The sequence below is a fragment of the Haliotis cracherodii genome, unplaced genomic scaffold (genome assembly GCF_022045235.1).
Source record: "Haliotis cracherodii isolate W230 unplaced genomic scaffold, xgHalCrac1.p SCAF_20, whole genome shotgun sequence".
In the NCBI taxonomy this organism is placed as follows: Eukaryota; Metazoa; Mollusca; class Gastropoda; order Lepetellida; family Haliotidae; genus Haliotis; species Haliotis cracherodii.
This window is the reverse complement of record NW_027266276.1, coordinates 9,515,754-9,540,786: the sequence shown is the minus strand read 5'-3', so window position 1 is coordinate 9,540,786 and position 25,033 is coordinate 9,515,754. Positions and strand designations below refer to the sequence as shown.

General features: G+C 42.4%; 1 protein-coding gene across 1 annotated transcript in view; it reads left to right on the top strand.

Moving 5' to 3' along the window:
* The window catches only part of LOC139470218 (secretin receptor-like), an 86,950-nt gene that overhangs the window by 45,642 nt on the left and 16,275 nt on the right, over positions 1-25,033 (top strand). The window contains exons 3-7 of the mRNA XM_071252536.1: positions 6,951-7,050; positions 7,791-7,901; positions 9,770-9,894; positions 23,618-23,712; positions 24,670-24,838. Of these exons, the coding sequence (XP_071108637.1) occupies positions 6,951-7,050; positions 7,791-7,901; positions 9,770-9,894; positions 23,618-23,712; positions 24,670-24,838 (600 nt within the window). The remainder of the gene's footprint in view (positions 1-6,950; positions 7,051-7,790; positions 7,902-9,769; positions 9,895-23,617; positions 23,713-24,669; positions 24,839-25,033) is intronic.

Sequence of the window (25,033 nt, the reverse complement as noted above, 5' to 3'; positions counted from 1 at the left end):
CGGCGATAAAACCAACCCACCAAAAAAATTGCGGGGTCCTGATTTTCTTCGCTCCTCTAATATTTTTCCATTATTGTTAGAGATCTAAACTCTTCAAGTTTAAAAAAAATTAACACATGATATAACTTAAGTTTATAACTCTCAGACAATCTTTATTTACACAATCGACTTTGAAACTGAAGCGATTTCAGTTTTCAGTTTCCATGTCACCGGGTCGTAACACCGCTTCCCTCTTTAATTTTCCGGCTTCCGTCACCAATCGGCAAAGTCCGGCGGTCGTCGTTGTCCAATGTCTTTGCATTCATTATTAGAGAATTTGTGACCTGTAAATTTATTCTCTAGGGGTTTAATCGCATACCTTTATCATTTATTGATTTGATATATGTTATCTCATATACCTTTGCTACCTTATTCATGTATGGAAAAAATTTTAGTACGTTTTCACGCAGTAACGCTATTATCTCATACTTGAAGATATCTCTCATGTATATATGGTCATTTTGGCCACCTCAGTAACTGTACATAGCTGGTTGTATATCTTTAGTGGTATCGCTGGATAGCTTATAAATGTTCATCGCTTTAGCTTGGTGCCCATATCTACCGTATTGGTTAAGTAGTTAGTTGGCTAATCGGGTTTTCCCTCTGTAAGTAAAACACCTTGGTCTCCTCGCCAGGATACAGCATTCCCATGGCTGACCAGGACAGGTTGTTCTCTCCGAGGTCCGCGCACACGTATATAACCATTGGGGATTCATGTGTTTTTATAGGGATCGCTTGACCGTTTACAGGTCGTCATGCTACTTGGTGGGTATTCGAAACTCGTTCGTAAGCAATTACAGGGCAGTTTTAATCTAGAATTTACTTATTCTGGTTGTATTGAGCTGAACTTGATAGTTAGGGTTTTGCATACTCTGTTTTTTTCCTAGTAATCCGTTGATAACCTACTTTCCAGTGATTGTCTTGTTTAGCGCAAGTACCTATTTACGGTTGGGAGTCAAGTTACTCTTTTGGTCAAGTACCTTGTATTGTTAGGAAGATTAGGATTTCCTTACCCAGTCAAAGCTACTGAGTCTTTAGTCTATAAGACTAGTTTCACGCATTTTTGTCTATTTGATTGTCCATAAGCTTATTGTAGGGACAGGCCCTCTGTGTTTATTTTTCCGCTATTCCACCCAAACGAGGTTATTCACTCATTACCGTGTTGAGTTAATTCAGTATATAAGGCTGGAAGGCGTGAGTGTGTTTTTTAAGATTCACATCTTATGCCAAGTTTAATTTAGTGAATGTGTCTTCGACGATTGCCATTTTTTAAAACCTACAAGGGACTGATGCTGACAAACCAAGAGCCATAATTAGTGCGAATCTGGAATTCTCATAAGATTCTTGCACACACACTTGACGAAACTCGACTGGATAACATGTACGCCTGCAATGTTTCAAATTAGAGCCTTGGTTGTAAATAATTTTTATCATCCAAAACTGTCTCCCACAGGAGATATCGCTTGGGTGAGATCACTGGTTACCATGACGTCACAATCAAATGACATAACTCATGGCTCTGCTACTGAAGCCGTTAGCAGTACATATTACACTTAAGACACTGCTTATTACTGTCTACAAATTGAAAAAGTTGGAAGAATGATATTGGATGATAAATAAAATCTCACCCTCGTGTCTTTTGATATCAAATATATCAACACTCGTTGATGTCGGCAAGCCTCGGAATTTTTCCACTTTTATCAACTTGTGTTGATATATTTGATATCAAAAGACACTCGGATGAGATTCTCCATATCATCAACATCCGCATCCAAGTGTGTTAGTTGTAATTCAGGCATTCATTGATAGCATTCAATAAAGTACTTTTCTTTACTTTTGATATGTACATCAATGCCAAGATTGAACAGATTGAAAGCGTACGTTACACAAGATTGCTAAGGTTGTATGAGTTAGATTTATAATGATTCTAGGATTATTAAGCGTACGAAATACAACAGGATATTATAAATATGGTAGAAAAACTGAAAACTTTTATTAGTTTTACTTGCATCATTGTAAGTCTTTTATAAGTTGTAAGTCTTGTATAAGTTGTACTTGTATAATTTGTACAGTAAAGGAACATGTAACACACCTTTTTAACCTGTCAAAACTAATTAACAAAAGGTTTAACGGGCAAAGTTAAAGGTAATAATTATTCCTATCATACTTTAGGAGATTATGCAGATTTATGAACAATTGCTACTTATTAATTTACCACCTCGCTATATAAGTGCAATAATTGGACGCGACGTAAAATAATATTCATAATATTCGTATAAAGTTTATAAATGTCCACGTGAAAATGATGAAATCACATGCTTCATAATAGTAAACGCAAACCGATGTAGTGGCGTGACCTAAAGCGTGATCACGCTTATCTTCCTCTTTATTCTTAGCCTTTATACATATACCTTTACTGCTATTTCAGATAATCCTACATAAATATCAACATTGCATAGATTGTTGAATGTGTAAAACGACCCTTGATCTTAATATAGAGAACAATTAAGATTATAATTGACAATCGGTAACTCGCGCTTTATCACTAACATTCCTTTTGTGTGATAAAACACCAGCTGCCCTCGGACCTATTCGAAATTACTCCCTTGAGGAAACAACTGAAGGCATCTTCATTGTTGTTACTAATGTTTGTTTTGTTTGTTGTTTAACGGCGCACTAGGCAAGATTCGAGCTATATGACGGCGGTCTGTAAATAATCGAGTCTGGACCAGACAATCCAGTGACTGACATTATGAGCGTCTATCCATGCAATTGGGATACGGTGACATGCATCAACCAAGTCAGCGAGCCTGACCACCCGATCCCGTTAGTCGCCTCTTACGACAAGCATAGTCGCCTCTTACGGCATGGGTTGCTGAAGACCTTTTCTAACCCGGATCTTCACGGATCTTGTGTATTACAAAATACGAGAAAGAAGCAGTCAGTCTGGCGTCGGTTCGAACGTCATGGTTGCTCTAAGTTGCACACCGGGACCTGTTTAGACCCCAATAAGGAGAGTACCCACAACGGCGGAATTTTTCGTTTGGGGGACGATTTCGCTTGTCTTTTATTATCGTCTGTTTTACTCTGTTTCCGTTTTTCAAATTCAATTTTGGTCAAGCATGTGTGAAAAAGTATGCCCTAAGGTATTAAAATCTGTGAAGCTGCTATGCTTGCTCTGGTTGTCGTTTATGTCCGACAACGTTGAGCAGCTTCGGTGGTCGCAAGAAGCGACCAGATGGATCGGGTGGTCTGGCTCGGTGACTTGGTTGATTGCGTGTTAACCTTCTCGGCGTGGATCGTCTCTCATAACGACATGAATTATATCTCAATATTTTACCACGTGGTCTAAGGAAATATGTAACAATGATTAGCATATCGAGTCACAAGTTAAAAATAGAAGATGGACGCTATCACAACATTATCAAAGCTCTTAGATACTGTGATTATTGTCAAGCTAGAAGTGTCAACGTACTTGAAGATGAGTATCATTTTCTGTTAATATGTCTCAAATATGAAGATAACAGAGTATTATATATGCATAAATATTATTGAGGAAGCCATCCTTATTAAAACTATTTAGCCTGCTACAAACAAGTTGTAAAACACAACTGTTATACATTTCTAAATATATTAAATCCTGTTTACAGTAAATATGAAATCGTGTCCTACCTCCATTGTCAATATATACTTTTGTTGTATCTGCTAGACGAGGGGCAGAAGTCTTTTTCATGAATAAATATCTGTTCTGTTCTGTCCTGTTCTGTTCATAATATCAATAACTGGATTGGCATGTCCAGAGTCCATTATCAAGCTGCCTTCATAGAAATGGAATGTTTCTGAGTGGCCTAAAACAGCAAACACAATTTCCTCCGCTTTTTTCTTATGATATTTTTTAAAGTGAAGTTTACACGATATGCAGCATTTCTATTGGACGTTCAAAAGCGTATGCCACGAGACTGTCTTGAAATGACACTGAGGGACTACTTCCACTTTCCTGGAGAAACCCCTGGACATTCCCTAGCACGAATATACAGTAAACTACGGTTATAACGAACCCGCTTATAACGAATTGACGGATATAACGAACTACTTTTTTGGTCCCGACAATTTGCTGTAGTTATGTTGTATATATGCTTATAACGAACTACGGTTATAACGAACTAAAGTAGTAGTCCCTTTGAGTTCGTTATAACCGTTTGTTTACTGTATACAAAAGCGCTGTTTCTGATTATTTCGTCCATTTAATCTTGAACTCAGCGTTTCAACATTCTCCGGATAAGTCAGAGAATTTGACTGAATGCCCGTTCTAAAGAATCATCGCCATGACCCACCCTTGTGACCCAAGCGAAGAAATGCACATCCAAACTATGGTCTCAATTCGTGTCTAGACTGACAAATGACAGTCTAGAGCAATCTATAAATTTATCTTAGTATCTATTTGTCACATCTTTATTATCACCTTTCACTGATAGGCCAATTAATCAATGATGACTGACACTTGTAATCGCCACAGGTTCATGGACCACTTCGGAAATCTCTCAAGTCACGTTTAGCGTGTCCGCCATTTTGACTTTCAATAGTTGATGTGAATGTATTACTACGCGCTGTTTCTGTGACTCATTTACTGAGGTACTTCATAAGAGACCGTTTATATCTAAAAAGGGGGCACGGGTGGCCCAGTCGTCTAAGGCGCCGCGATTCGCTGTGCAGAGTTGCGTCCCTTGGGCACGCCAGAAACCTATGATTGTGGGTTCGAATCCCAGTTCGCCCCGATTATTTTTCTAGGTTTGTCTGCACTATACCCTCGCTCGTGGGTTTCACCGAAGATGTAAATGTCTGAGACCTGCATCACTTCGGGCTTTCCTCCCACATGAAGCTGACACGCCACGATATGACTGGAATACTGTTAAAAGCGGCGTTAAACCCAACTCACTGACTCATTATATCTAATGATGATATTTTTAAAATCTATTTGTTGTAACTGACCTACAAAAGATGCTCCTGCAGGGCAACAAGAGTGAGTGAGTGAGTATGGTTTTACGCCGCTTTTAACAATATTCCAGCAATATCACGGCGGGGGACACCAGAAATGGGCTTAATCACTAGGCTACCCCCGACCACCCCCAAAGCAACAAGAACATACATACGCTCATGTTTTAATGAACTATTTTCTTCCGCGCTACAATTGTTTGTTGTTAGGCTGTCGGTGGAAACATGGAGTCACACGTACTAAATTCATTTCTGTAATACATCCCTCGAGGTGTAAAACAGTGATAGGAAAAACTTATAAGAATTGACTTTCACTTTGTGTCAGAACTCACACAAAGTGAAAGTCAATTCTTAATAACACTAAACGTATTGTAAATGAATAATACTTGAAAACGTAGAAATATATATAAAAATACGAAAATACTTTCCGCATGGTGATAAGATACGTACTCAGCGGAATATGAGTGCTCTCGACAATCCCACACTAGAACTTAATTAGGTAGAGTTTCACTATTCCCGTCAAGTGCTACCTGCCCCCTACTCATTAGTGAAATCGAGAGGCTATTGATTTTTATGATAACGTGGGTGGAACGCCGGGGAGATGCTTTTAAAAGAGTTATTGAGACGAAATGTGATGGTCACTTAAAACCAGTATATCCTGGCGCTTATTACCGGTGAACGTCCGATCCGAGACCTGCATCACTTCGGGCTTTCCTCCCACATGAAGCTGACACGCCGTGATATAACTGGAATACTGTTGAAAGCGGCGTTAAACCAAACTCACTCACTGACTGATTACTTATTATGTATGCATTTTTCTTCCATTGTGAATGCCTTCTAACGCGAATGACGGGAACACGTGATTAGTTTAATTGGCAGGAATAGTCACGTAGCCTCTCTCTGGCTGTTTCGCGTAGGATCGTGTTTATTGGAGTTTATATAACTGTTTATTTCAAAAATAGGTATATTGACAATTGGGCAAGTTATCAAATAATATTCACTTCTGTATGACTAATAAAAGGCGTTATTTCAAACAAAGTTCAATATTAAGACCATACGAAATAAATATTTGTACAGAAGAATAATTTCTTAAGTCTTAAACATCGTACTGAATGTAAACACTTCTAACTGTTCCTATTTGATGCTTTGAATTTGAATTGTTCATGTGAGAAAGGGGACACGGGTGGCCCAGTTGTCTAAGGCGCCGCGATTCGCTGTGCAGAGTGGCGTCCCTTAGGCACGCCAGAAACCTATGATTGTGGGTTCGAATCCCTGTTCACCCCGATTATGTTTCTAGGTTTGTCAGCACCATGCCCGTGCTCGTGGGTTTCACCGAAGTGGTAAACGTCTGAGACCTGCATCACTTCGGGCTTTCCTCTCACATTAAGCTGACACGCCGTGATATGACTGGAATACTGTTAAAAGCGGCGTTAAACCAAACTCACTCACTCACTCATGTGAGAAACGTTGACAACAAAATCGTTATTCTGAAAAACAACAACACAAAGTCGACTGATGTAAGATGAGGTGAATCGGAGCTGAACGTCGCGTTCAAAATTATTGCAATTATACAGCAAAATGAAATCACGTGCGTGTGTGTGGGATGTGTGTGTATGCGTGGTACGTGTGTGTGTCCAGATGCTTGTTTTTATAGTGCAAACAAGTGATACAGTGCAACAGTGCAACAGTACCCCACTCATACACAATATCCTAACTCTGAACCAACCAGTCCTTCCTTATCCTCTTAATGTCGAGTTTCAGGCAGGGTAACAACAAGTAACATTTTTTTTTACGTTTTTTCAATGAACAGGATCGAACCTCCGACCGTTTGACAGACGCTCTATCCATTAGACCACAAAAACAAGACCACCAGGAGGAAATAATGCCACTCACTTACATTGTGATATTTCTGTTTTCAGAACCGGGTAATTATTGGCCCTGAAGAGCAGCATCGACAAATCACGCTTGCTCATGTCAAATGTCTTCGTCAAACCTTGTACGAGAAATCAACGCTAACAGGTAATGTCACAAATAATTGGTATCTTGGATACTAGGTCTAGAATAACCGTTTTCCAACCAAAGCAACACCTTGTGCGGAAGAAATGAGTCCTTCTTCAAGCAACTTCTTCCTGCTCCCTCAAACCACCTCTTGACACACAGGCGTTCTTTCTATTCGGCTAAAGGGCTTCTTTTCTGATGACACTGTAAATCTACCTCTGTTTATCATATAACCGGCAGAAGCCCGGACAAGTACAAGCAAGCACAAACACACGCACGCACGCACGCACGCACGCACGCACGCACGCACGCACGCACGCACGCACTCACTCACTCACTCATCCACCCACCCACCCACCCACCCACTCACTCACTCACTCACTCAGATGAAGCAACACAAATATGTACATGTGCAGCAACACGCACGCGAGCACGCACGCATGCACTCACTCACTCACTCACTCACTCACTCACTCACTCACTCATCCACCCACCCACCCAGCCACCCACCCACCCACTCACTCACTCACTCACTCACCCACCCACCCACCCACCCACACACCCACCCACACACCCACTCACTCACTCACTCACTCACTCACTCACTCACTCAGATGAAGCAACACAAATATGTACATGTTGCTGCTACATAAGCGCAATAACCTCGAACGTGACGTTAAACCCCATTACCGATTATGTCCAATACCTTTATTCTACCCATTACATGACTATTAATTGTTTCTTGACTCCACGTGTTTCAGGTCTGCAATGTAACCGGACCTGGGATGACCTGATGTGTTGGCCCCCGACCAGGGCAGGGGACGTCGTAGAACAGCCTTGTGCAAAATATGTACACGGATTCAACCTTCAAGGTCAGTCAGTGCAGACTTCAGACGTAACGGTAAACAGTACGTGAGGTACATCATGGCGAGAAAGTAGGTCTGAGACATTTCACTTTGGTGGAAACGTTGCGCACGGGAACAGACCGGCGGGTCAAATGAAGGATTCGAACCCACGGCAAAGGAACGCCGCAGTATGGTGAATGTAATCAGTATTAGACGGCAACGTGTCCGTTTTCCCGCAGGGCATTATGGGTATAATCGAGATAGGTGATGATGATGATGATGATGATGATGTGTGTGTGTGTGTTTCCGAAATATGATCAAATAAGAGTGAGTGAGTGAGTGAGTTGGGTTTAACGCCGCTTTTGACTGTATTCCAGTTATATCACGGCGTGTCAGCTTCATGTGGGAGGAAAGCCCGAAGTGATGCAGGTCTCAGACGTTTACCACTTCAGTGAAATCCACGAGCACGGGTATAGCGCTGACAAACCTAGAAACATAATCGGGGCGAACCGGGATATTCGAACCCACAATCATAGGCTTCTGGCGTGTCTAAGGGGCGCAACTCTGCACAGCGAATCGCGGCGCCTTAGACGACTGGGCCACCCGTGCCCAATTATCAAATAAAAATGTTTATCTTGCTGTAGTATTATAATGAGGAGTGATAAAGGATCTAACTTCTTTAGTGTACTCAGAACGAGCTCGGGTATCCTTCCTGACATTTTACATGCGGCTATTTGGTTTAAACGAAACCAACGACTCTTTGTGAGGTTTACACGCCCGGACGAGGAGACGCCCAGATTTTGAGGGAAAGAACTGTTTACTCTGTGATAAATATATCTGTCCGTTTGTTGAGACCATATAATTTAACTGCGCTTCTTCCTTCAGAACCTCTTACTCATTTGCTTGCGTATGCTCAATTAAACAGTACACGAGCTCCCTTTATCCGAATGTTTCAAACCTATTATTAACGTGAGGTGAGGTGAAATTGGGTTTAACGTCGCGTCCAAGATTATTGCACTTATATAGCGACGTGCTATATCCGGACTGATGCCGATTTATAGTGCTAGCCCACTGAGATACCATGCCTCAGTTTAACATGAATACCCCACTATGACACAGTATACTCCGACCAGTCCTTTTTTTAGCCCCTTAATGCCGAGCGCCAGACAGGGTAACAACAAGTACCATCTTTTAGCGTCTCTTGGTATGACGCGGCCGTTGATCGAACCCCGGACCTTCCGCTCTCCGGGCGGACGCTCTACCACTAGACCACGGAGGCGGTCTATTATTAACGAAACAGGGCAAATAACGCAAATCAAACGTAAACTACACCTGTTTCCCCTTGTTTACAATGTACTTTGAAGGTGATGAAAGAGTTTCGATCTCGTAATACAAGGGGAGGTGACTCTTTGCACTTCCGCCACTTCACACTGAACCGAATGATGTTAGTGGTAGGATTGGTTTGGCAGATTTAACCTGTATTGATGCTGTTCCAACAAAAACACATAGTTCCTGGCAGTGTGGGTAATGTTAACTTTATTGTTTATTTAAATTTAGTAAATAGGCTCTTAGATGGATTCAAAGAACCTCTTTGTGAATCGGGGGCGGTCGGGTAGCCTAGTGGTTAAAGCGTTCGTTCGTCACGCCGAAAACCCGGGTTCTATTCCCGACATCGTGTCACCCGCCGTGATATTGCTGGAATATTGCTAAAAGCGGCGTCAAATCAAACTCACTCACTCACTTTGTGAATCATGTTGAATTGGAAAACAATGTACGATATTTTACCTCAATTCATATCATTTCATGTGAATTATTTGTGTATTGATGTTGGATATTTTATCTGAAACTTCCTATAAAACGATTCACACATTGTCATGGATGGATTATATTTTCAGGACGTGCCACGCGGACGTGTACAGAAACTGGCGAGTGGTTCGTCAATCCGATCTACAATGAGACATGGACAAATTACACGGATTGCTACGCAGACAAATCTGTCAAGGCAGACCCTACTTTTGCGGTAATAGCATATGACTGGTTTATCCCAGCTGATAATTACCCTGTGTTACATAAATATCTGCATAACAGACCTGCATGATTAGTTTATTCAGAAAGCAAACATCGGGGAGATACATATCGATCACTGTCAATTATGGTAGACATGTGGAGGATGTGGCTTGACCAATGATATCCGATGCAATTCACACTTTGTTCATGAGAACACTTGACTTGCCTTTGCGTGTGTTTGTGACGGTTGTCGCCGTTGGGGGCAGGATATTCTCACATTTTCGCGAACATCTGTTATTATCATTATTTGATGGTGGTTCATTAACACATGCTGATGATATATATTAGGAATCGTAGAATATACTCTGCGTTTGGCAGAGATATCGTATGATTATGGTGATAGTTTATAGTTTTGTTTATAGAAACGAGGAATTACTGACCATCTGCCCCGAGTGAGTAACACGCGAAAACTGACCAATACAATCTGAAAAGTAGAAATACCGGTAGACGCTGTTGCTTGATTGACAAAGTCAGTCAGGGAAGGGAGGATCCAGATGATATCATTCTCTCCCAGTAACGTCTGATGTCCAATAACGACGTTATTTGAACGGAAAAACGATGGTTTGAAAGCGTCCAAAAAACGACGTTTTTTCCGTCATATGACCATATACGAAAACAAAAACGACGTTTTCGTGTTTGTATTGTTTATGATAGTAACAACCAAACAGTGGTCTTGTAATTTGAGGTAACTATTCAATGTAATCTGGACTGTAATAGAAACGTTTTGTGGTGAAATATTGGACATCAAAACGAGAAACTGAAATGTTATGTCATCAAAACAAAGAATGTCCACAGGAAAGCCAAGGAATGAAACAAATGATCAACCATTTAGTGTGGGTGATCAAAATACTGTCAGTATGATGTATCTCATCATGGGTTTCGTTTAGTGTCTTAAAACGTCTTCGAAACTTTAAGGATATAACCACAGTAAATTATGTTTACAACGAGCTCATGATCAAAGGGACCACTCATTTTAATTCGTAATATACGTTGTTCGTTATAAGCATATATGCAGCATTTACAGCAAATGAACGGGACCAAGAAATAGTTCGTTATTTTCGTCAGTTCATTATAAACGTACTTTACTCTAGATAGTATTTATGTTCCCTATACTTAATATGCAAAAGAAATCACAATGTTCATATCCATATTCATAATTATTATATGCCAGAAAGTGTTCATGCAGAAATTATTCAACCATACTTTATTACTTATATTAATGTTGTATACGAAATATTTCGGGAGTCCATTTAAAGAGACTATTTTTTTTGTTTTGTGAAGTCCTGTGTCTTCAGTACGAAAAGTCAGATTACGGATAACAACTTCTTTAAAATACATACAATGTATGTACCCGTATATATATGTTCTAACATCTAAGGGGCGGTGGGGTTGAGGTTAAAGTGTTTGCTCGTCACGCCAAAGACCCGGGTTCGATTCTCCACATGGGTACAATGTGTGAAGCCTATTTCTGGTTTCCCCAACCGTGAAAATGCTGGAATATTGCTAAAAGCGGCGTAAAGCCTCTACCCACTCACTAACTCTAACATCCAAATGTCACAGTAACGACTTTTTCTGAACTCTACATCCAACATTCGGAGTTTGAAAGGGTTCTTTTCAATGTACAGATATTTCTTATGTTTATTTAATCAAATTGGACGAACACATGTATGCATGTGTCGGAACAAAGAGTTCAATTAGTACAATCATGTAAAGCAATTAACTTAATTAATTTGATAAACAACATCTGGCGAGTATGAAATCTCTATGTAAACATATTTGGAAGACATATTAATGTTCTCAAACAATGTCAGCAGACGGAGATTATTGATTAGAACCAGATATGCAGTCAATGTATGCGTCAATATCGATCTCTACTGTTCACCTTCGGTATGTCTGACCGCTGGTATATTGATGGTTATTTCGTACAGTTCCAAGTGTTGGCTTGATCTGGTACAGTAACCTGCCTTGGCTTGATCTGATACAGTACCCTGTCTCGGCTTGATCTGGTACAGTACCCTGTCTTGGCTTGATCTGATACAGTACCCTGTCTCGGCTTGATCTGATACAGTACCCTGTCTTGGCTTGATCTGATACAGTACCCTGTCTTGGCTTGATCTGGTACAGTACCCTGTTTTGGCTTGATCTGATACAGTACCCTGTCTCGGCTTGATCTGATACAGTACCCTGTCTTGGCTTGATCTGATACAGTACCCTGTCTCGGCTTGATCTGGTACAGTACCCTGTCTTGGCTTGATCTGATACAGTACCCTGTCTCTGCTTGATCTGGTACAGTACCCTGTCTTGGCTTGATCTGATACAGTACCCTGTCTTGGCTTGATCTGGTACAGTACCCTGTCTAAGCTTGATCTGGTACAGTACCCTGTCTAAGCTTGATCTGATACAGTACCCTGTCTTGGCTTGATCTGATACAGTAACCTGCCTTGGCTTGATCTGATACAGTACCCTGTCTTGGCTTGATCTGATACAGTACCCTGTCTTGACTTGATCTGGTACAGTACCCTGTCTTGGCTTGATCTGGTACAGTACCCTGTCTAAGCTTGATCTGATACAGTACCCTGTCTTGGCTTGATCTGATACAGTACCCTATCTAAGCTTGATCTGATACAGTAACCTGTCTTGGCTTGATCTGATACAGTACCCTGTCTAAGCTTGATCTGATACAGTACCCTGTCTTGACTTGATTTGATACAGTTCCCTATCTAAGCTTGATCTGATACAGTAACCTGCCTTGGCTTGATCTGATACAGTACCCTGTCTCGGCTTGATCTGGTACAGTACCCTGTCTTGGCTTGATCTGATACAGTACCCTGTCTCGGCTTGATCTGATACAGTACCCTGTCTTGGCTTGATCTGATACAGTACCCTGTCTTGGCTTGATCTGGTACAGTACCCTGTCTTGGCTTGATCTGATACAGTACCCTGTCTCGGCTTGATCTGATACAGTACCCTGTCTTGGCTTGATCTGATACAGTACCCTGTCTCGGCTTGATCTGGTACAGTACCCTGTCTTGGCTTGATCTGATACAGTACCCTGTCTCTGCTTGATCTGGTACAGTACCCTGTCTCTGCTTGATCTGATACAGTACCCTGTCTTGGCTTGATCTGGTACAGTACCCTGTCTAAGCTTGATCTGGTACAGTACCCTGTCTAAGCTTGATCTGATACAGTACCCTGTCTTGGCTTGATCTGATACAGTAACCTGCCTTGGCTTGATCTGATACAGTACCCTGTCTTGGCTTGATCTGATACAGTACCCTGTCTTGACTTGATCTGGTACAGTACCCTGTCTTGGCTTGATCTGGTACAGTACCCTGTCTAAGCTTGATCTGATACAGTACCCTGTCTTGGCTTGATCTGATACAGTACCCTATCTAAGCTTGATCTGATACAGTAACCTGTCTTGGCTTGATCTGATACAGTACCCTGTCTAAGCTTGATCTGATACAGTACCCTGTCTTGACTTGATCTGATACAGTACCCTATCTAAGCTTGATCTGATACAGTAACAGGCCTTGGCTTGATCTGATACAGTACCCTGTCTTGGCTTGATCTGGTACAGTACCCTGTCTTGGCTTGATCTGGTACAGTACCCTGTCTTGGCTTGATCTGGTACAGTACCCTGTCTAAGCTTGATCTGATACAGTACCCTGTCTTGACTTGATCTGGTACAGTACCCTGTCTTGGCTTGATCTGGTACAGTACCCTGTCTAAGCTTGATCTGATACAGTAACCTGTCTTGACTTGATCTGATACAGTACCCTGTTTTGGCTTGATCTGATACAGTACCCTGTCTTGACTTGATCTGGTACAGTACCCTGTCTTGACTTGATCTGGTACAGTACACTGTCTTGACTTGATCTGATACAGTACCCTGTCTTGGCTTGATCTGATACAGTACCCTGTCTTGACTTGATCTGGTACAGTACCCTGTCTTGGCTTGATCTGGTACAGTACCCTGTCTAAGCTTGATCTGATACAGTACCCTGTCTTGGCTTGATCTGATACAGTACCCTATCTAAGCTTGATCTGATACAGTAACCTGTCTTGGCCTGATCTGATACAGTACCCTGTCTAAGCTTGATCTGATACAGTACCCTGTCTTGACTTGATCTGATACAGTACCCTATCTAAGCTTGATCTGATACAGTAACTTGCCTTGGCTTGATCTGATACAGTACCCTGTCTTGGCTTGATCTGGTACAGTACCCTGTCTTGGCTTGATCTGGTACAGTACCCTGTCTTGGCTTGATCTGGTACAGTACCCTGTCTAAGCTTGATCTGATACAGTACCCTGTCTTGACTTGATCTGGTACAGTACCCTGTCTTGGCTTGATCTGGTACAGTACCCTGTCTAAGCTTGATCTGATACAGTAACCTGTCTTTACTTGATCTGATACAGTACCCTGTTTTGGCTTGATCTGATACAGTACCCTGTCTTGACTTGATCTGGTACAGTACCCTGTCTTGACTTGATCTGGTACAGTACACTGTCTTGACTTGATCTGATACAGTACCCTGTCTTGGCTTGATCTGATACAGTACCCTGTCTTGGCTTGATCTGGTACAGTACCCTATCTTGGCTTGATCTGGTACAGTACCCTGTCTAAGGTTGATCTGGTACAGTACCCTGTCTTGACTTGATCTGATACAGTACCCTGTCTTGGCTTGATCTGATACAGTACCCTATCTAAGCTTGATCTGATACAGTAACCTGTCTTGGCTTGATCTGATACAGTACCCTGTCTAAGCTTGATCTGATACAGTACCCTGTCTTGACTTGATCTGATACAGTACCCTGTCTAAGCTTGATCTGATACAGTACCCTGTCTTGACTTGATCTGATACAGTACCCTGTCTTGGCTTGATCTGGTACAGTTCCCTGTCTTGGCTTGATCTGGTACAGTACCCTATCTAAGCTTGATCTGATACAGTGCCCTGTCTTGGTTTGATCTGGTACAGTACCCTGTCTAAGCTTGATCTGATACAGTACCCTGTCTAAGCTTGATCTGATACAGTACCCTGTCTAAGCTTGATCTGATACAGTACCCTGTCTAAGCTTGATCTGGTACAGTACCCTGTCTTGGCTTGATCTGGTACAGTACCCCGTCTAAGCTTGATCTGATACAGTACCCTGTCTCGGCTTGATCTGGTACAGTACCCTGTCTTGGCTTGATCTGGTACAGTACCCTGTCTTGACTTGATCTGATACAGTACCCTGTCTAAGCTTGATCTGATACAGTACCCTGTCTTGGCTTGATCTGATACAGTACCCTGTCTAAGCTTGATCTGGTACAGTACCCTGTCTAAGCTTGATCTGATACAGTACCCTGTCTTGGCTTGATCTGGTACAGTACCCTGTCTAAGCTTGATCTGGTACAGTACCCTGTCTTGACTTGATCTGATACAGCACCCTGTCTTGGCTTGAACTGATACAGTACCCTGTCTTGGCTTGATCTGATACAGTACCCTGTCTCGGCTTGATCTGATACAGTACCCTGTCTTGGCTTGATCTGATACAGTACCCTGTCTTGGCTTGATCTGGTACAGTACCCTGTCTTGGCTTGATCTGATACAGTACCCTGTCTCGGCTTGATCTGATACAGTACCCTGTCTTGGCTTGATCTGATACAGTACCCTGTCTCGGCTTGATCTGGTACAGTACCCTGTCTTGGCTTGATCTGATACAGTACCCTGTCTCTGCTTGATCTGGTACAGTACCCTGTCTTGGCTTGATCTGATACAGTACCCTGTCTTGGCTTGATCTGGTACAGTACCCTGTCTAAGCTTGATCTGGTACAGTACCCTGTCTAAGCTTGATCTGATACAGTACCCTGTCTTGGCTTGATCTGATACAGTAACCTGCCTTGGCTTGATCTGATACAGTACCCTGTCTTGGCTTGATCTGATACAGTACCCTGTCTTGACTTGATCTGATACAGTACCCTGTCTTGGCTTGATCTGGTACAGTACCCTGTCTAAGCTTGATCTGATACAGTACCCTGTCTTGGCTTGATCTGATACAGTACCCTATCTAAGCTTGATCTGATACAGTAACCTGTCTTGGCTTGATCTGATACAGTACCCTGTCTAAGCTTGATCTGATACAGTACCCTGTCTTGACTTGATTTGATACAGTACCCTATCTAAGCTTGATCTGATACAGTAACCTGCCTTGGCTTGATCTGATACAGTACCCTGTCTCGGCTTGATCTGGTACAGTACCCTGTCTTGGCTTGATCTGATACAGTACCCTGTCTCGGCTTGATCTGATACAGTACCCTGTCTTGGCTTGATCTGATACAGTACCCTGTCTTGGCTTGATCTGGTACAGTACCCTGTCTTGGCTTGATCTGATACAGTACCCTGTCTCGGCTTGATCTGATACAGTACCCTGTCTTGGCTTGATCTGATACAGTACCCTGTCTCGGCTTGATCTGGTACAGTACCCTGTCTTGGCTTGATCTGATACAGTACCCTGTCTCTGCTTGATCTGGTACAGTACCCTGTCTCTGCTTGATCTGATACAGTACCCTGTCTTGGCTTGATCTGGTACAGTACCCTGTCTAAGCTTGATCTGGTACAGTACCCTGTCTAAGCTTGATCTGATACAGTACCCTGTCTTGGCTTGATCTGATACAGTAACCTGCCTTGGCTTGATCTGATACAGTACCCTGTCTTGGCTTGATCTGATACAGTACCCTGTCTTGACTTGATCTGGTACAGTACCCTGTCTTGGCTTGATCTGGTACAGTACCCTGTCTAAGCTTGATCTGATACAGTACCCTGTCTTGGTTTGATCTGATACAGTACCCTATCTAAGCTTGATCTGATACAGTAACCTGTCTTGGCTTGATCTGATACAGTACCCTGTCTAAGCTTGATCTGATACAGTACCCTGTCTTGACTTGATCTGATACAGTACCCTATCTAAGCTTGATCTGATACAGTAACAGGCCTTGGCTTGATCTGATACAGTACCCTGTCTTGGCTTGATCTGGTACAGTACCCTGTCTTGGCTTGATCTGGTACAGTACCCTGTCTTGGCTTGATCTGGTACAGTACCCTGTCTAAGCTTGATCTGATACAGTACCCTGTCTTGACTTGATCTGGTACAGTACCCTGTCTTGGCTTGATCTGGTACAGTACCCTGTCTAAGCTTGATCTGATACAGTAACCTGTCTTGACTTGATCTGATACAGTACCCTGTTTTGGCTTGATCTGATACAGTACCCTGTCTTGACTTGATCTGGTACAGTACCCTGTCTTGACTTGATCTGGTACAGTACACTGTCTTGACTTGATCTGATACAGTACCCTGTCTTGGCTTGATCTGATACAGTACCCTGTCTTGACTTGATCTGGTACAGTACCCTGTCTTGGCTTGATCTGGTACAGTACCCTGTCTAAGCTTGATCTGATACAGTACCCTGTCTTGGCTTGATCTGATACAGTACCCTATCTAAGCTTGATCTGATACAGTAACCTGTCTTGGCCTGATCTGATACAGTACCCTGTCTAAGCTTGATCTGATACAGTACCCTGTCTTGACTTGATCTGATACAGTACCCTATCTAAGCTTGATCTGATACAGTAACCTGCCTTGGCTTGATCTGATACAGTACCCTGTCTTGGCTTGATCTGGTACAGTACCCTGTCTTGGCTTGATCTGGTACAGTACCCTGTCTTGGCTTGATCTGGTACAGTACCCTGTCTAAGCTTGATCTGATACAGTACCCTGTCTTGACTTGATCTGGTACAGTACCCTGTCTTGGCTTGATCTGGTACAGTACCCTGTCTAAGCTTGATCTGATACTGTAACCTGTCTTTACTTGATTTGATACAGTACCCTATCTAAGCTTGATCTGATACAGTACCCTGTCTTGACTTGATCTGGTACAGTACCCTGTCTTGACTTGATCTGGTACAGTACACTGTCTTGACTTGATCTGATACAGTACCCTGTCTTGGCTTGATCTGATACAGTACCCTGTCTTGGCTTGATCTGGTACAGTACCCTATCTTGGCTTGATCTGGTACAGTACCCTGTCTAAGGTTGATCTGGTACAGTACCCTGTCTTGACTTGATCTGATACAGTACCCTGTCTTGGCTTGATCTGATACAGTACCCTATCTAAGCTTGATCTGATACAGTAACCTGTCTTGGCTTGATCTGATACAGTACCCTGTCTAAGCTTGATCTGATACAGTACCCTGTCTTGACTTGATCTGATACAGTACCCTGTCTTGGCTTGATCTGGTACAGTTCCCTGTCTTGGCTTGATCTGGTACAGTACCCTGTCTAAGCTTGATCTGATACAGTGCCCTGTCTTGGTTTGATCTGGTACTGTACCCTGTCTAAGCTTGATCTGATACAGTACCCTGTCTAAGCTTGATCTGATACAGTACCCTGTCTAAGCTTGATCTGATACAGTACCCTGTCTAAGCTTGATCTGGTACAGTACCCTGTCTTGGCTTGATCTGGTACAGTACCCTGTCTAAGCTTGATCTGATACAGTACCCTGTCTCGGCTTGATCTGGTACAGTACCCTGTCTTGGCTTGATCTGGTACAGTACCCTGTCTTGACTTGATCTGATACAGTACCCTGTCTAAGCTTGATCTGATACAGTACCCTGTCTTGGCTTGATCTGATACAGTACCCTGTCTAAGCTTGATCTGGTACAGTACCCTGTCTAAGCTTGATCTGATACAGTACCCTGTCTTGGCTTGATCTGGTACAGTACCCTGTCTAAGCTTGATCTGGTACAGTACCCTGTCTTGACTTGATCTGATACAGTACCCTGTCTTGGCTTGAACTGATACAGTACCCTATCTTCGCTTGATCTGGTACAGTATCCTGTCTTGGCTTGATCTGGTACAGTACCCTGTCTTGACTTGATCTGATACAGTACCCTGACGATTGGCGTCATCCAAATGTTTCGAATCCCAGATTTGCTTTGATTTCGGTGCGTGGTTTGTCCTCGTCATATCTGTTTTCGTTAGTGTGACCCAAGCAGTAAAGTTCTGTGACCTTTTCAAATTTTCACAATAAGTTATGCACACGGATCGTAACATTACTGAAAAACGTTTCAAGCGACATTCGACCCAACTCACTTCCCGAGGAGACCCGTGAAGATCCGGGGTAGAATAGGTGACTATGCTTGTGGCAAAAGACGACTAACGGGATCGGGTGGTCAGACTCGCTGACTTGGTTGATGCATGTCAATTCCCAAATGCGGGTATCTATGCTCATAATATCAATCACTAGACTCGATCAAGACGCAATTATTTACAGACCACGGTCATATAGCTTAAATATTGCTGAGTGCGGCGTTAAACAATAAACAATAAACAAATAAACAAACAAACCTCCAGTGTGTGAATGATCAAAAGTCATTAAGACAATTCGGGGCGGTCGGGTAGCCTTGTGGTTAAAGCGTTCGCTCGTCACGCTGAAGATCCGGGTTCGATTCCCGACATGGGTACAATGTGTGAAGCCCATTTCTGGTGTCCCCCGCCGTGATGTTGCTGGAATATTGCTAAAAGCGGCGTAAAACCATACTCACTCACTCATTAAGACAATTCACGTTAATATCTAGATTTAGTGTTCAGATTACCGTCTTCTATTAACACAAATATCGATTCCCGTTATTGACACTGGAAGTAATAAAAGTAATATTCCACCAATATTTGTCGACAGCACAAGGAAACGAACTGATTTAATACATTACTAAATCTATTTTGGCGTACGTGACAGATTGCACACCCGTCATGATCCATATCCGCTGTTGTCAGCACACTGGTGCGATTGTTCGTCTGTTTCCTTTTCCGCTAATTACTTCTGGGCAGACGGACCATAGGTTGAAAGAATTGACGTCATGCAAGGTCACGTGGTTCGCGTACAAGGTCCACGTGACTTGGCAACGTTATTGCAGCATGTGTAACCTGGGTCCTGTTAGTGATCGTAACGCTACGACTGTCGTAAGCCTATGTTTAAGTAAAGGAGTACGATCATCTTAACGCTACGCCTTTCGTAAGCCTCTGTTTAAGTATAGGAGTACGATCATCTTAACGCTACGACTGTCGTAAGCCTATGTTTAAGTATAGGAGTACGATCATCTTAACGCTACGACTGTCTTTAACCTATGTTAAAGTATAGGAGTACGATCATCTTAACGCTACGACTGTCGTAAGCCTATGTTAAAGTATAGGGGTACGATCATCTTAACGCTACGACTGTCGTAAGCCTATGTTAAAGTATAGGACTTACGATCATCTTAACGCTACGACTGTCGTAAGCCTATGTTAAAGTATAGGGGTACGATCATCTTAACGCTACGACTGTCGTAAGCCTATGTTAAAGTATAGGACTTACGATCATCTTAACGCTACGACTGTCGTAAGCCTATGTTAAAGTATAGGGGTACGATCATCTTAACGCTACGACTGTCGTAAGCCTATGTTAAAGTATAGAACTTACGATCATCTTAACGCTACGACTGTCGTAAGCCTATGTTAAAGTATAGGGGTACGATCATCTTAACGCTACGACTGTCGTAAGCCTATGTTAAAGTATAGGGGTACGATCATCTTAACATTACGACTGTCGTAAGCCTATGTTAAAGTATTGGACTTACGATCATCTTAACGCTACGACTGTCGTAAGCCTATGTTAAAGTATAGGGGTACGATCATCTTAACGCTACGACTGTCGTAAGCCTATGTTAAAGTATAGGACTTACGATCATCTTAACGCTACGACTGTCGTAAGCCTATGTTAAAGTATAGGACTTACGATCATCTTAGGTCTTAAAAAACTTTTTGGCGCAAAAATGAAATAAAAATACAACTATAAACATTATGAGTATATACGCTTGGTGCAAATGCAAGTGGTAGAACTTCTAGTAGGGAACGGGGTTAAAAGCTGCCTTGAACAGTATTTCAGTTATATCTCGGTCTGTTTCATAGGGGAGGAAAGACCGAAGTTATTCAGGTCGTATACGTTTACAACTTCAGTGAAAAGTACGAGCACGGGTTAGTAATGGTAAACCTAGTAACATAAACTAGGATTCGAACTCCCGATCACTGGTTGCTGGCCACCCAAGGACTCTCTGCAAAGCATTAAAGTGAAAAAAAATACAATTTAGGCACTTCTGGCGAAAATGCACCGTACGTAGGCTATTGTACTTTTCCCCTTGCCATGATAAACTTTCTTGACTGAACACAATGTTGAGTGGTCCCATGAAGATCTGGGATAGACTTGGTCTTCAACAACCCATTCTTGCCGTTTGAAGCGACTTAGTATGCTTGTCGTAAGAGGCGACTAACGGGATCGGGGGGTCAGGCTCGGTGACTTGGTTGATTCATGTCATCGTATCCCAACTGCGTGGATCGATGTTCATGATATCAGTCAATGGTTTGTCGGGTCCGGACTCGATTATTAACAGACCACCGTCATATAGCTGGAATATTGCTGAGTGTGGCGTTAAGCAACAAACAAACAAACAAACAAAAAATGTTCTGTGGTCATGTACTCGAGTTAGGAAACTATTATTGCCCCGTCTGAATTAATGACTAAGCCTAACGCGTAAATACAGCTAATACGCCTTCAGATTTCCTAAAGGTATTTAAGCTGTTATGTTCTTGCCTCTAGTCACAATCAATCTGACATCGATGCTGCGTGATTCCTGCTGCGGAAACTGAATCAAACAAATCGATGGGCTTACGTTGCATACGACCAAGACAAACATTCAGTGGCTTCCATCTTCAAGACTAGAAGTTCTACCACTTGCATTTGCACCAAGCGTATATTCTTTATATTTGTAAAACACTTAAAACACATCGGTTCACTGAGATTTCCTGGAATCAATAGTTGAGTTATGGAAGCTGAAACCTCGTGACGTCAGGACGATGTGACGTGGTTTCTAAACATATATTTCAAACGTCCAGAGCTATGTTGGAGGTGGGTGGAGCGAAAGGCGTTGCAGATTTATGCACTTATTTCCCGTCGTGTGTACACATGTACACATAAATGTGTGTGTGTGTGTGTGTGTGTGTGTATGTGTGTGTCTGCTTGTACTAGCCCGGAGTTATCTCGATTTTATAGTGCCAGCCACACGAAATGTCATGACGCAGTTAACGTTTAACATGGAGATCCAACTCAGCCACAAAATGTCGACCAGTTTACCTACCATTCTAAGATCAAGAACAGATATAACGAATACGTTATAACAAAGTTTATTGCATACAGTTGAGTGAGTGAATGAGTATGGTTTTACGCCGCTTTTAGCAATATTCCGGCAAATACGGCGGGGGAGACCAGAAATGGGCTTCACACATTGTACTCATGTCGGGAAATGAACCAGGGTCTTCGGCGTGATGAGCAAACGCTTTAACCACAAGGCTATCCGACCACCCCCTATCGCAATTGTATTCACATATGAGGAGCGAATTCTGAAGGGTAGCCCTCTCCTGTTATAATTGATGTCGTCTTTTCACCAACAAATCGCCTGGTCCCAATCCCCGTGGGAATGTCTGTTTGAAAGCAACCCAGTAACCCACTAATCCAGTATGATCCTCTTTTGTCATCAAAGCCGCCTTGAAATGTCAGATAACGAGCGACCTTGCTTTGTGAGGGCCTCGCACCGCGGTTGTCTTGGTCCGAATTCGATTATTTTCAAGCCGCCACGGTGAAGCTGGACTGTTACCGCCACATGCGTAAAACAACATTCACTCACCATCTCTGCTCCTGATGTACCGAGCTAGAAGGTTAAGTGACCTTGAAACAAGAAACGTAATAACGCTTTCTGGTTTCTAACTTTCTTTCCTGCATTGAGGGGACTCACCTTCCGAATTCGTTACTTATACAGTGTTAATACAGCTGGGTATTCGTTATACAGTAAACTACGGTTATAACGAACACGCTTATAACGAACTGACGGATATAACAAACTTACTTTTTTGGTCCCGGCTATTTGCTGTAGTTATGCTGTATATATGCTTATAACGAACTACGGTTATAACGAACTAAAATTAGTAGTCCCTTTGAGTTCGTTATAACCGTAGTTTACTGTATCTATAATGGATCGCTCGTATAGGACCGCCTCGGTGGTGCAGGGGACAGAGCGTTTGCCCAGAGAGCAAAAGGTCGGAGGTTCGATCCCCGGCCACGTCATACCACAGAAAGTTAAAAGATGATTCTTGTTGTTACCTACCCGTGAAGTTCCGAGTTATAATAAGTCTTCAGAAATCCATGCTTGCCATAAGAGGCGACTAACGGGATCTGGTGGTCAGACTCGATGGCTTGGTTGATGCACGTCATCGTTCCCCAATTGCGTGGATCGATGCTCATGGTGTCAATCACTGGATTGTCTAGTCCAGACACGATTATATACAGACCGCCGTGATATAACTGGAATACTGCCAAGTGTAGCGTTAAACAACAAACAAGAAACAACTTGTTGTTACCCTGCCTCGCACGCGGCAACAAAAGTATAAAATTAGTACTTGTCGAATCGGAGTCTGAGTGGGATATCCAGATTAATCTACGTGAAACAAACACTTTTCTAAATCAGTTTACAACTTAGGTTCCTACCATTTGGATTGTGTGACAAGTGACTTTATCGTTGAAATAATCAACCTTTTCCCTGTGTTACAGGAACACTTGGCTCGCATCCGGATCATGTTCAATATTGGCTACGGGCTGTCTCTGACTTCCCTCACCTTCGCAGTCTTTGTCGTTGTATATTTCAGGTATGTACATTTCAGGTGTCATGGTGTACATTTCAGGTGTCATGGTGTATATTTCAGGTGTCATGGTGAAAATTTCAGGTATCATGGTGTATATTTCAGGTGTCATGTATATTTCATGTGTCATGGTGTATATTTCAGGTGTCATGGTGTATATTTCAAGTGTCATGGTGTATATTTCAGGTGTCATGTATATTTCAGGTGTCATAAATGAATGTCTAATTGAAGTATGTGTATTACAGGCATGTCTATTTCAGTTATGTATATTTCAAGTACGTGTTTCACAGGTATGTTTACTTAAGGTACATGTATGTTAATTTCAGGTGTTTACATTGTGTACGTATGTTTCACCCTTCAATGTGCACATGTTGATGTAATTTTCTCTAACGACCAGATATATCATCTTCCCTTTCATCGAATCAGTAATGTTCTGAAGCCTGTAGTGGCGTCAGAGGTTTAATTTAGTTCAATTTTGACTTTCTCATTTAGTATTTTGGAAATAAATAAACACCAATTTCGACCTAATCGCATGATGAGAAACACGAACTATTTCTTATGTTGCCGAAGTGGCCTGTCTAGGTGATGACACGTGTTGCTTAGAGGCCTCAGGCGTCGCAATACTATTTAGAATTTTCCTCTTCGATCGAGGGTTCAAATCCCATATTTGCCTTGACAATATTCTTTGGTTTGTCAGCATCATACCCCTATTCGTTGAATTCACTAAATGTCCCCGATATGTATCACGTTAGACTAGACGTGATAACAAAACATGTTATTAAGCTGTGGTGAAGTCTATTCGAACCGAGATCTCCGGATCTTTTTAACTCTGCAAAGAGAATGGCAGCCCTTTTAATATACTGATGGCAGACCGGTGTCTGCTTTCTGAAACAGTCAATCTAAAAATAGTTTGCAGAGATGTGTCATCTGGTGATGTTGAAATGGTCGTCCGTGTTGTTGCAGACGTCTACACTGTCCCCGGAACATCGTCCACCTCAACCTGTTTCTGTCCTTCATGTTTCGAGCCACGCTCTCCATCCTGAGGGACAACCTATTCCTCGGAGGGTTGGGTCTACCCATCGACATGATCGCTAACACCCACGGCATTCTGGAGTTCAACCCAGAGGGAACGGTCAGACTAGTTCTACAGTTGATGCTTGTTGATAACACTATCATTCATATTTAGACAAACACAATTTCAGGTGTTGAGGGAAGCTGCACATGTGCAATATTATTTGTAATGAATCTAGAATGGGCGACTTAATTGATCGAACTGCCAGGATTTTTTTCACTTGGAAGATTACGTGTCATCGTTCTCGACGACGTG